This window comes from Nanorana parkeri, unplaced genomic scaffold, assembly GCF_000935625.1.
Source record: "Nanorana parkeri isolate BGI_ZX_2015 unplaced genomic scaffold, ASM93562v1 scaffold358, whole genome shotgun sequence".
Classification (NCBI taxonomy): Eukaryota; Metazoa; Chordata; class Amphibia; order Anura; family Dicroglossidae; genus Nanorana; species Nanorana parkeri.
The window spans coordinates 1,321,618-1,333,019 of record NW_017306626.1 but is presented as its reverse complement, the minus strand read 5'-3'; the positions used below and the strand labels follow the sequence as shown (position 1 = coordinate 1,333,019).

At 37.2% G+C, this 11,402-nt stretch overlaps 1 protein-coding gene across 1 annotated transcript in view; it reads right to left on the bottom strand.

Annotated features, from left to right (window-relative positions):
• ANXA10 (annexin A10) overlaps positions 1–8,956 on the bottom strand; it is a gene marked incomplete at its 3' end in the record, with an annotated part of 30,052 nt that extends 21,096 nt beyond the window's left edge. Inside the window, exons 1-3 of the mRNA XM_018558781.1 lie at positions 8,887–8,956; positions 3,784–3,868; positions 2,430–2,524 (exon numbers count right to left, since the gene is read on the bottom strand). Of these exons, the coding sequence (XP_018414283.1) occupies positions 2,430–2,524; positions 3,784–3,868; positions 8,887–8,904 (198 nt within the window). The remainder of the gene's footprint in view (positions 1–2,429; positions 2,525–3,783; positions 3,869–8,886) is intronic.
• Between the last annotated feature and the right edge of the window lie 2,446 nt (positions 8,957–11,402).

The following is an 11,402-nucleotide window of genomic DNA, read 5'->3' as shown; positions in this document are numbered from 1 at the left end:
ATCAGCTTCTTTTGGGGGGTCCTAGGTGACATTAGGGGTCCTGGAGACCCCTGATGTCTCCATAAAGAGGACCTGTCACATATTTTGCTATCACATAGGGGGTTTTTATTAGCCTCGTATGTGATAGCAATAAAGTTTAGCAAAAAAAAAAAAAGGAAAAAAAAATTTAAGTCCCCCACCCCCAAAAAAATGTAAAGTAACACATAAAAAAGAATAAAAAAAAAATTATTTTTTTAAGTTTCCACCCATACATACACGCATGCAAACATGCGTCGGGGGCGCATACGTGCAAAAACGACGATTGCGCCCATTACGCCGCACATGTTACATATCGCCGCGAACGCCGCAGTGAGAGCAATAAGTCTAGGGCCATCAATCACTGATAACACTAAACTGATGAGCGGTAAAAGCTTTTAAAGTGTCGCCTGTGGCCAATTTTGGGTATGGTAGTTTTCTGCGATTTCGCGGGTGCGCGCAATTTTAAAGGTTGACATGTTTGGTGTCTATTTATCCGACGTGACCCTGACTTTTATATTTTACCAAAAAACTGGGTAATAATAAGTGTTTCCTAACATAATGTAAAAAAAAACTTTTTTTTTCCAAAATTTTCTTAAATTTTTCCTAATTATAGTAAAAAATAAAAACCCCAGTGGTGATTAAATACCACCAAAATAAAGCTCTATCTGTCCCCAAAAAATGGTATAAAATTCATTTCAGTACAGCGTTGCATGACGGAATAAACGTCAGTCAAAGTACCGCAGCGCTGAATACTGAAAAATGGCCTGGCCAGGAAGGGGGTCTAAACACCTGGTCTTGAAGTGGTTAAATCTGCCTCTTTTTTTAAATAGGAAATTAACTCTGAAAGTTTAGGACAAAAATAGTAGACACCAGTGTTGCCTATGGGCTCCCTTCAGCTGATTTTTTCCCACATTATTGATTTACTATGCCTTGCTTCGCACTGTCTCTGTGTGAATATGGTCATATTGGTAGAGGCAGAGCTTTGATTCCTCATGTTAGAGCCTTCAGCAAAAAGAAGAGTGAGCAGCCCGGAGGTGTCATCACCAAATCTCACTCCATATCTACTCAGAGAATCAGTCAGAGGCAGCAGTGCCTTAGATCTCAAACAGCAGATATATAACATTATGAGGCTGTAGACACAGGAATACCTAAGCACACTAACATACCAGGACATACCCGACGAAGTCAAACGACGAAACGTGGACAAGCGGGTGTATGCTGAAAACACTAAGTTTGGGGCTGTCAAGTACACAGGATTCTAATACATGCAATTCAAACTTTTATGTTTGTGAGTATAACATTTTTACTTTAATAAAACTTGGTATACGATGTACTGCACTATGAGTTGCTTTATCCTTTCTTCATCCTTTCTATTCTGCGATAGAGATTCCCCCTGTTCTCATGTTGGAGGAGATCTGTGGTGGTGAGAGAGAGCGCTTTTCATTATTGGAGGATCTCTGGTAAAGACGGGAAGCACTGCCCGCTACTTCGTAAGGCAAGCATAGGAGAGACATCTGCTTTGAGTAAAGAGATTGAATGTCTCCCAGAGCCGGAGGATGAGCCACGGCTGAGGATATTTTAAGAGTAATGTCTGGTGAGTGCGTGTCTTATTTCACTATCTAGATGTGGAACACTTGGAAACACTGAGCATTTCAGATGATTTAAGACTTTATCATTCTTAACACGGACCATTTGGAGGAAGCATTTGGTGTTTAAAAAATTTTTTTTGTCAGACAAGAGAGATCAGTCTGATTTCTTTAAAAAGATCACGTTTATTTGATCACTATAACACTTGGTTTATCTTATTGTAATCACATATTTTCTTGCTTCACCTGAGCCCAGTGTGCTTTGTCTTTGTACTAGGACATGCACTGCTACTTTTCGGGAGGAATTCAAGAAAAAGGGTCTGTCTTTCAGGGTACTGCTTAGGCATAATAACATATCTAGATGTTCTCTATAACAGCAAATCCTCACTTTTTGAGTTCAGTTCCTCTTTAACAGGTCACAAAACATAATTGACTCAACAACATAGTAATGTCCACTTTATAAAATGTTTGTAAATTTCATATGTGCCATAAACTGTCAAATGCCATAAACGTTTATCTGACCATCAGTTTGTTAAAAGTTGGGTATAAACAGCAATATGATAAACAGCGCTCTATCTCAGAAGTAGCTCTCTCATGTCAAAGTAGATATACAGGGTTATTCACAAAAGGGTGAAGAGTTTGGAGAAGGCAGAAGTGAACAATCTAGGACAACATAGCTGACCTGGAAAGTGATCTGAATTGAAGATTTTTCCAAACAAGCTAATGTGGCCCAGATTGTTCACTTATCCTGCCTTCTCCAAAAGCTTAACCTTTTAGTGAATAACCCTGATAATTCTTTAAAAAACATATTTAGACATTTTATACCCTGCTGTACAAACTCCCATAGGCATCTGCAATCATTATTCTTTGTGCACTTGCTCTCTGTGTAATAATACCAATTAGGACGTCCTTGTCACAGCCTGGATAGAAAGAAGACAAAATACAGTTATTAGTTAATAACCTCCTAATACAATTTTAGTACTTAGAGCAGGGTTTTTATTAAAACAGTGTACCAAAAAAGCCTTATATGTCCTTACAAAATATAATGGCATGCAAATTAGTCACATAGTTAGAGCCAAGTTAATGCTGACATAGCTAAATTGTTCTAGGCATCTAGGTGTCAATGATCTCTAGTCATGGAAGGTTTAAATCAGTGGTTTCCAAACTGTGTAACCTCATGACCCACATTTGTCCTTGGTCATCATGACGCAAGTCGCACCGCACTGTAACGCACGGTATTGCGGTACTTCGTGTTAAAGTGCCGGCAATTAAACGTTGTGCACGAGGTGTGTTTGGGGTGCTATTCAAATGAATGGCAACGCAATACACCTACTGCACCAGAATGTGCAGAAAGTGCCATTGAGTGAGTGGTACAGTGCGTTAACGGTAGGGGACTGTCTCTCTACATCTGCAAAAGTTATAACAAGATTCAGTAATGTATGAGACAATATATTTATTGTAAAGTGCACTTATTCTTTATATTCACTGTATATGCATAATTAGTCTATTCTACACTAACCTATGTAACTGTCACAACACCTTAATGTTTGGATGACTGAATTCTGTGTATGTCTGCCTAGTGGATAATCAGACATAAATACCTGGAAATGTAATGTAGCGGTCCAATCCATATATAGATATCATACAAATGTAAAGTGATATCAAAAAGTCAAAAATGTTTTTTAGCTATTTCAAATGCTGAATAAATCACTTACAATGGATGCTGCTCCATAATATTTACATTTTTTTTAGCTTCCTGTAGAATCATCTGGTCTCCTGAGCCCATGCCCTGATATCCTGTTTTAGAATAGCTCCTTTCCCTTGCATGATCTTATGGAGCCACCTTGTGTGTGTGTCTGTGTGTCTCCACAAACACACAGACACAGCAGGGCAAGTCACTCCCAGGCTTCCCACTCCCTCTCCTCCTTCCTCCCTTCTCCAAGCTAGTAGATGGACAGCTGCTGAAGTCTGCTCTTGTGAGCTTGTATTGGAAAGGAAGTTCAGGGAAGCAGAGCTGAGAGAGTTTGAGCCAGCTGTTTAGTAACTTGGTGACTGTAAGTGCTCAGGCAAACTTGTAAAGAAATGCTTGGCTGGGCAATGTATATTTGTTTGATCTGGATTAATTATTGAAAAAATAATGAGTTTAATACTACTTTAAATGTGAATATAGAATACTAACCAAATCCTTGGAGAGCTCCGCCAAGCATCTGTGCATCCATAATGGGATCACAGTTTGGATCTGGGAGTATTGTTCCCTGGACCTGCTGCATTTAATACAGATAACAGAAATAGTAAGCCATATTGACATTGTATGGTTGATTTACTAAAAGCAAATAGGCTGTTCACTTTGCAAGGGCATTTTAACTTTGCACAGGAATTTCCCTTAGCTTTGTGAATTAGGTAAAGCTCTGCTCACTTTCATCATCCAATCATGAGCAAGCAAAAATACAGTTTTTTTTCTTGCACGTGATTGGATATTTTTTGTTAAGTTAGTTTTCACTGCATTCACTCTTGTCTTGCAAAGTGAACAGCCTATTTTCCTAAATCAACACCTATGACTCAAAGATGGAACAAGTATATTATTTTGACAAGCTGCTTTTTAAAAATTATACACTTCCACAGTTTTAGATTGATTCATTTGAGATCAAGTCAAGCACATCAGTAGACAAAATGGTAAAAAGGACCTTGAAACATAATGTAAGGATATTGAATTGCCGAAGTACACATTCATAAAGTGTTATATTTATAAGGAGAAATGTAAACCATTTGCCAAACAAGACATTTCCTCAGCAAATGTAATTTCTGCAAATATAAGGAATGGTCAAACAAACAACAGGAACAATAACAGAATAAAAGCTTCCAGCAGTGGTTGCAAAATATAATGAATACCTATCCAAAATTAATCTAAACTATTCTGAATCTTACAGCTTTATTTATAATGATGCTATACATCTTCCCTGAGGTCTCATAAAATGGGATACATTTATTCTTGAACATTTCAAAATGTTATCAAGCAAAAGAGTTTTCTTTCATATGTAGAGGACACTTCTTTTCTATTCTTGAGAATGGGAATTTAATAAAACAGACACTTCTAAGTCTGATTAGGTAATATTAATGAAAACAGACTAAGATGAATTTGCCCCTTTAGCAAATAAACACTTGTAATGCATTAATATTGCAATACCGCAATCAGTGAAGAATATCTATATATACACACACACACACATGTATGGACTAAAAGTGATAGTGTCTCTTTTGGCCCAAACACTTTTTATTTTCACTCTATTATGGAGCTTCCACATGAGATATTCCATGATGTGCCAAAGATTTCAGACAGTGATAGATGTGTGCTGCAACACTGGCTTGTGGAGGGCAAAGATTGCTGATATCATCTCATGTACAGGGCCTTTCCTTGATCATTTTGGACACCTCTGTACAGGGACCATATCGCAACAATAAGTTAATAAAGCTTAAATCCCCTAAGCTAACAATAGTGCTCTTGTACTTGTTTCAAAGTGACACTAAATTCAAGAGTTAAATCTTAAAAAAGCATTTTGGTACCTTAACTTTTAACAAAATTGTATCTTACTTGCATATCACTCAGCAGTAGATTCTCAAATCATCTCTGAATTAGTGCTGACACTGTCCTTCCTTCTGGAGGGTGCCAACTTTTGTTCCCCATGGTCCCTGTGTGTGTTATAAAGTAGCCACTGCTCCAAGCTCACTCCTGTGATGGACTACAACCTCATGTTTAGTTCTAATTTGTATTGAGATTGTAGTCTATCATAGGAGTGAGCTTGGTGTGGTGGCCACATTACAACACACATAGGTACCATAAGAAAAAAAAAGTAGGCGCTCTCTAGAAGGAAGGACAGTGTCAGCATGAATTCAGCGATGATTTGAGAATCTACAGCGGAGTGATGCTAAAGTAAGATACATTTTTGTTAATAGTTAAGTTACTTGAATGCTTTTTTAAGATTTTAACACCTGAGTTAGTAGTCCATTATGTGAGCGAGCTTGTAGCGGTGGCTACTATACAACACACACAGGGACCATGGGGAACAAACGTAGCCAAGGAGGGACAGTGTCAGCACATATTCAGAGATGATCTGAGGATCTACAGCTGAGTGATACACAGATAAGATACATTTTTGTTAATAGTTAGGGCTCTATAGTGCATTTTTAAGATTTAACTCTTGTCACTTTAATCCTTAAATCAATCCTTGTCAAGTCCCTGCATCTACGGCTCAAGCTTTAGGCAGTGTTTACTAAAGTCAATTCTATGCCACAGCTCTCCTAGTGCTAAGCCTAATCCCGTCAGTAAGCAGTCCACATCCCCAGTTGCCAGTAGAGGCTCTGGCATTCGATTTATGAATGACAACATAGGGTTTAACTTTGGATGAAAGGACTTTTAACTGACTTGGACAAATGTTGAGGTAACATATACAGCCTGGATCTTTTTTTAGAGGCTGCAAAATGACAAAGAAATAAGTCTGAAGCAAAATAGTTAACTTATATACATTTTTAGCCCTGACAATTTACATTTAACTGTTTAAAGTGGCTCTGTTGCTAAAGGTCAACTTTCAAAAATGTGTCCCTGCAAAGAAGGTACCAAATATTTACCTTTCCAGCTGCCCACATGGCAGATCGTTACTGTATTGATAAGGAAAAACTGACTAAAAGCTTTCCAGAAACCTCCCATCAGCCCCTGTTACTAGGTGACACAGAAGTGATATAGGGTTGGCAGATCAAATCATTAAGCACAGCAAAGGGCCAGAAGATGGCACTCCCAGTGCTTGTTCAGGGAACTTCCTATTTTGAGGTGACAACAGTTTCCCAATACTACTCCTGCATTGTCACATGCACCCCTGAAAGGTACTGCAAATGACTGTGCCAGCACACATTGTGCCAGCTTGGTCTACCATTGCCATTATCAAAAATCTGATTCTGAACAATGATGTGCAACCAACACTGGAGTGCACGTTATCATGAAATGGCTGAGAATTTGCTGGAAGAGGTCAACAAAAAAGCCTCAAAAAAGCAGAAAACAACATTTTATGAAAAATGGCAATATTCTATAAAACAATTATAGGGATCTATTTATACTTTTTTTGCTGAACTTTCACACATTTTTATAATTGGATTATTTGGAAAAATTTGAGAATCATGGTTAAAACTTGTGTGAAATAACTACACCCCTAAATAGGGTTAAAGCAAGCAGCGTAGTTCACTAAAAGGTGAAGAGTTTGGAGAAGGCAGAAGTGAACAATCTAGGACAAACTAGCTGATTTGAAAAAATTCTCCAATTCAGCTCACTTTCCAGTTCAATTATGTTGTCCTAGATTGTTCACTTATCCTGTCTTCTCCAAACTCTTCACCCTTTAGTGAATAACCCTGTAAATGTTATCCAGTTAGGATTTAGACCTACTTTAACAATGGGTTTTTAAATTCTCACAACTTCAGTTGAATAAACTCAAAATATTTGCCTGTGGTTTTCTGTGTAAGGAAAATATTGAAATGCTAGAATATAGAGCCTTGGAGTCTTGATATTTCATGTAATAACATATACCTTCATTTCAAATAGGACATAGCTTATCGAAAAGTCAACTACTCTTTAGTGACCAATCCCTTATATTGGTCACTAAAAAAAGGGATTGGAGCTGGAAAAACATCAGTTAGACATCCAAAACTGCAAAATAGGTAATATAATCCAAATATTTTTTGTAACCTGCTCTGCAAAAAAATGGTGTAAACCAACATACAATTTGTATTAAACTTAGCCAATACTTAGCGTGGTTAAAGTGAAGCTGAAGCCAAAAATGTTTTTTTTGGTTAGCTTTTATTAAAGTGGTGTGAAGCTAGAATCCCTGTCAAATTTTGGAGATATAGCCCCTCTATTTGTGTGTAGAGGACAGCAAGTGAAGGGGACACCTCTAAAATGGGACAGAGATGGGAAAAACACATTCCAATGTTTCTATATTTCCAACATTGAGGTATGGTCTGATGGGGCCTTTGGATAAATCATATTGTACAATGCGAATACAGCTAAAAAACATATATTGAGTACATAGATAATTTTCTACCATTTCCAACTAACATCTGCTATGTACGATCACATCTAAAAAGCTAGTGAACTACAACAAAAAACTGACAGAAATTATTTTACCAAACTACTTCTTGAAATTCTAAACTTACACAAATAAAACCATGAATTCCTTTGGAGTATTGCTACATGTATGCAATGTAAAATAATTCAAAGCTTTTTTATTTTTAAAAACATTTTATTTTTAAATATGGTCCTTAACCACCACAACAAAAGCCAGAATGAGTGAAAAAAGAGAGCCGCCGGTTATATTTTCTAAAATATTCTCTTAATCTATTAAAAAAGCAATGGTCTCAGGAAACAGTTAATATGGAAAGTATTGCTTGGATCAGAAATCCATGTCTGACACACCTAAAAAAACAAATAACTATGGCCAACTAATACTGCCAACTACCTGGATCCTTGCCAATAAAATCTCTTACTGTAATTTTAAGACAATTTAAAAAAATAACAATTAGAAAGTGATCTCTCCAAGGTAATGGAAATCCTCTCTTAGTTGTCATTGCAACTAGTATTACCATTGGAAGATTTACTCTCTATTCCTGTCAACTCAAACTTTTGGATTTTCTCTCATTTCACTTTTGGTGACACAAACAGAAAAAGGTAATCTCTCCAGCAGGCACAAAGACAGCAAACAAACCGAAAAAAAAACCTGACAGCAATTCTTACCTTTAATCACGCTATCCAAAACTAAGAAAAGAACATGTTTTGGCTTAGGATACAATTTAATTGTAGTTTTTAATATGTTTATCATTATTATTGGGAGGGGGCTAATAGCTAATCCACACATGAAATGTAACATGTAATATATATCAATTCTTTTTCATGTGAGTACATGGCTTCATTTAACATTAGTTAATTCAGACACAGACATATTCAGAGGAAACACATCATTTATTGAATATGCAAATTATCTGCCCTATGTATGTGACAGATTCCCGTAAAAAAAATATATATCAACTATCCTTGTTTAATGAGATATTCAATCATGCTTGAAGATCTTGGTATGATCTGTACTATGAAAGGAGTAACACTCAAAACAGGATTTTGAAGTGTTTTCAGTTCCTGCATTTGTAGAAAGTAGGGCAAATGTTAGATATATCATTGCATTTCATTATGTATGTATTCGCACAATGATTATATACGGTACCAGAAATATTATAAAATAAGCTAACTTACATATCCTCCCCCAAACATTGTAGCATAGGTTTTCTTACACAGCACAGCAGCGAACCTGTATTAAAAAGGACTGCAAATCAAGCAGAAAGCTAGGTACAAAATATTCAACTCCACCCAATCTGATCACGATAGCCACACACTAATCATATTCAGTTTGTTTAAAACAAAGAAAAGCACTTCTTGGTACCAGGTTTGTGTGCTAAACCATCAGTCATGTATCAAGTAACTAATTCATTTTGTAATACAAATAAACTTAATCTTGGCTTTAACTGTAACAGATATGGAGTCAACCAATGAGCTCAGAGTGTTCATCAAAAGACTCCAGTTAATCATTAATATTATGACACATTACGTTGTCACTATGCATTAGGATTATTTTTTTTCAGAAAAGACACGGTGACAGGGATTAGCAAATATGATAATAATATATATTTCTAGAACAAAAAAAAACATGGCTTCCTGCCATTTATTCAAGGTAAAATTAGTTTGTATTTTCTATTATGGCATTTACATTTTTAAAGCTTTGCATAAATGGAATACATTTTCAGTTTCACTCGTATTAAGATACCTCTCAGATTTAAAAAAAATTATAATTGAGTATATTCACAACCTCCTATTTTTTATGTGAGTCTCTATGATTGTAGAGATGGCTCTAATCCAAAGTAAATAAGGTGTATAAGTGCATAGCAGCCCAGTTTTCAATTAAGCCCAACACCTTATCAGTGAGCTGCACCTCTCTCAGGTGTGGATCATGTGTAGAAGTTGGTTCAAGGAAGAGTTTTATGTCACTATGAAATTCTTAGGTGCTCACTCTCACTTGATCTTGTATAGTATTATGCTGTAGCTGTGCTGTAACCAGTTCTGGTTCACAGTTGGCCATGCAAATCATAAATAAATAAGTTGATTCTGCCCAATTCTTTGGAATAAGGAATTAATTCTTTATTTATTTATTGGGATTCGTGGTGTAAGTGAGACATGCTTTGCACTTGATCTTACCAAACCTAACATTGCCTCATGATACCTGCTAGGGTCATCATGGGTTAAATCAAATGCTCCAAACCATTGTAAAAGAAGTTAAAGAAGAACTCTGGGAAAATCACAAACTTACCTTTGCCGTGGGGCTACCCCCTGCAATGCAGGGTTAAGTGCTCGTTTTGTCTAGTGGCTTAAATAAAGCAGATACAGTATACTTACCTAATCGTCGGTCCAACTGGATTTCTCCGCGATGCTAGACGAGTCCCTGCATCTGCTTTTTCCATGGGTTCTGGGAGTCTAAGGACTGCTAATGTAATCATGTCATATGCAGGTCCATTGTCCTGCATTAGGGTGCCCACACACCTTACGATAATCGTACTATAATCACGGGAAATCCCGCGATCGTACGATTATCGTAAGGTGTGTGGAAGCCGTGCGACCTCTACTACTGTAAGGTCGCACGACTTTAAACTTACGAACATGTTCGAAAACCCACCGAGCATCGTACGATGATCAGCGGGTGTGTAGCATGTTCGTAAGATAAAAGCCGGTCGGGCCGGTGTGAGCAAGCGCACACTGCCCGTTCGGCATTGCGGTCGTCGCAAGCACGCCCCGCTGAGGGCGCAAGTTTGATCTGCCTGTTCAAGAAAGGCAGATCGTACGTTTTTTTAAGTACCTTACAACCATCGCAAGACAAAAGTCTTGCGATGGTTGTAAGGTGTGTGTCCAGCATGTGAGGACACCAAGAGACATTCCATAGCCAGGGTGGAGGGGGTGAGAAATGAACACTAACCACTGCGAGACAGGTGAGTAAAACTGCTTAATCTGAGCCCCCTAGACAAAATCAGCACTTAACCTAAATTCGATTTTTAGGAGACTGACTGTTTTGGATTTAATTGGTAAAGGTCCTAACCTCTGTTGGGTTTTTTAATGGGGACTGTGTCACATGAGTAGCATTCCATGCACTTCCTGATCTGTAGACACAACCGGAAGTGAGAGGAAGTATTTCCAAATAAATGAAATTCGTTCACTTTCCACCATCACTTTGAAAATTTTTTCCATCTATACTTGTTCTGATGACATCTCAAAATGGGAGATTTTTCACTTTCTTTTTATGATCACTAGGAAAAATAAAGGGGGTGAATCTCCCTAATGGGGGAAAAGGCAACAATAAGAACCCGACAGGGAACATAAACCCATCACCACTCTACCCTTAACTAAAAAAATGGCTTTTGATACACTTTAAAAACATGTTTAGTATACACTAAGCTTCCCACATTTAGGATTGTTTTGCTTGCCATCAAATGAAATATAAAATAACTAATGAAGTGGTTCCTAGGTTTCAATGTGTGTATTGTCCATTTATAGACACTAGTTATATTATTAATTGAAAGTCAATCCATATCATGACATAAAGCTGTATATAATGAATATCATAAACCCCATTTGTAATATAAAGTGTACGGAACTGCATATTTAGCATTCTCACGACAGAGGACTGCCAACCAGAAAAATGTTGGGCCACTGTTGCGTTTTGATAA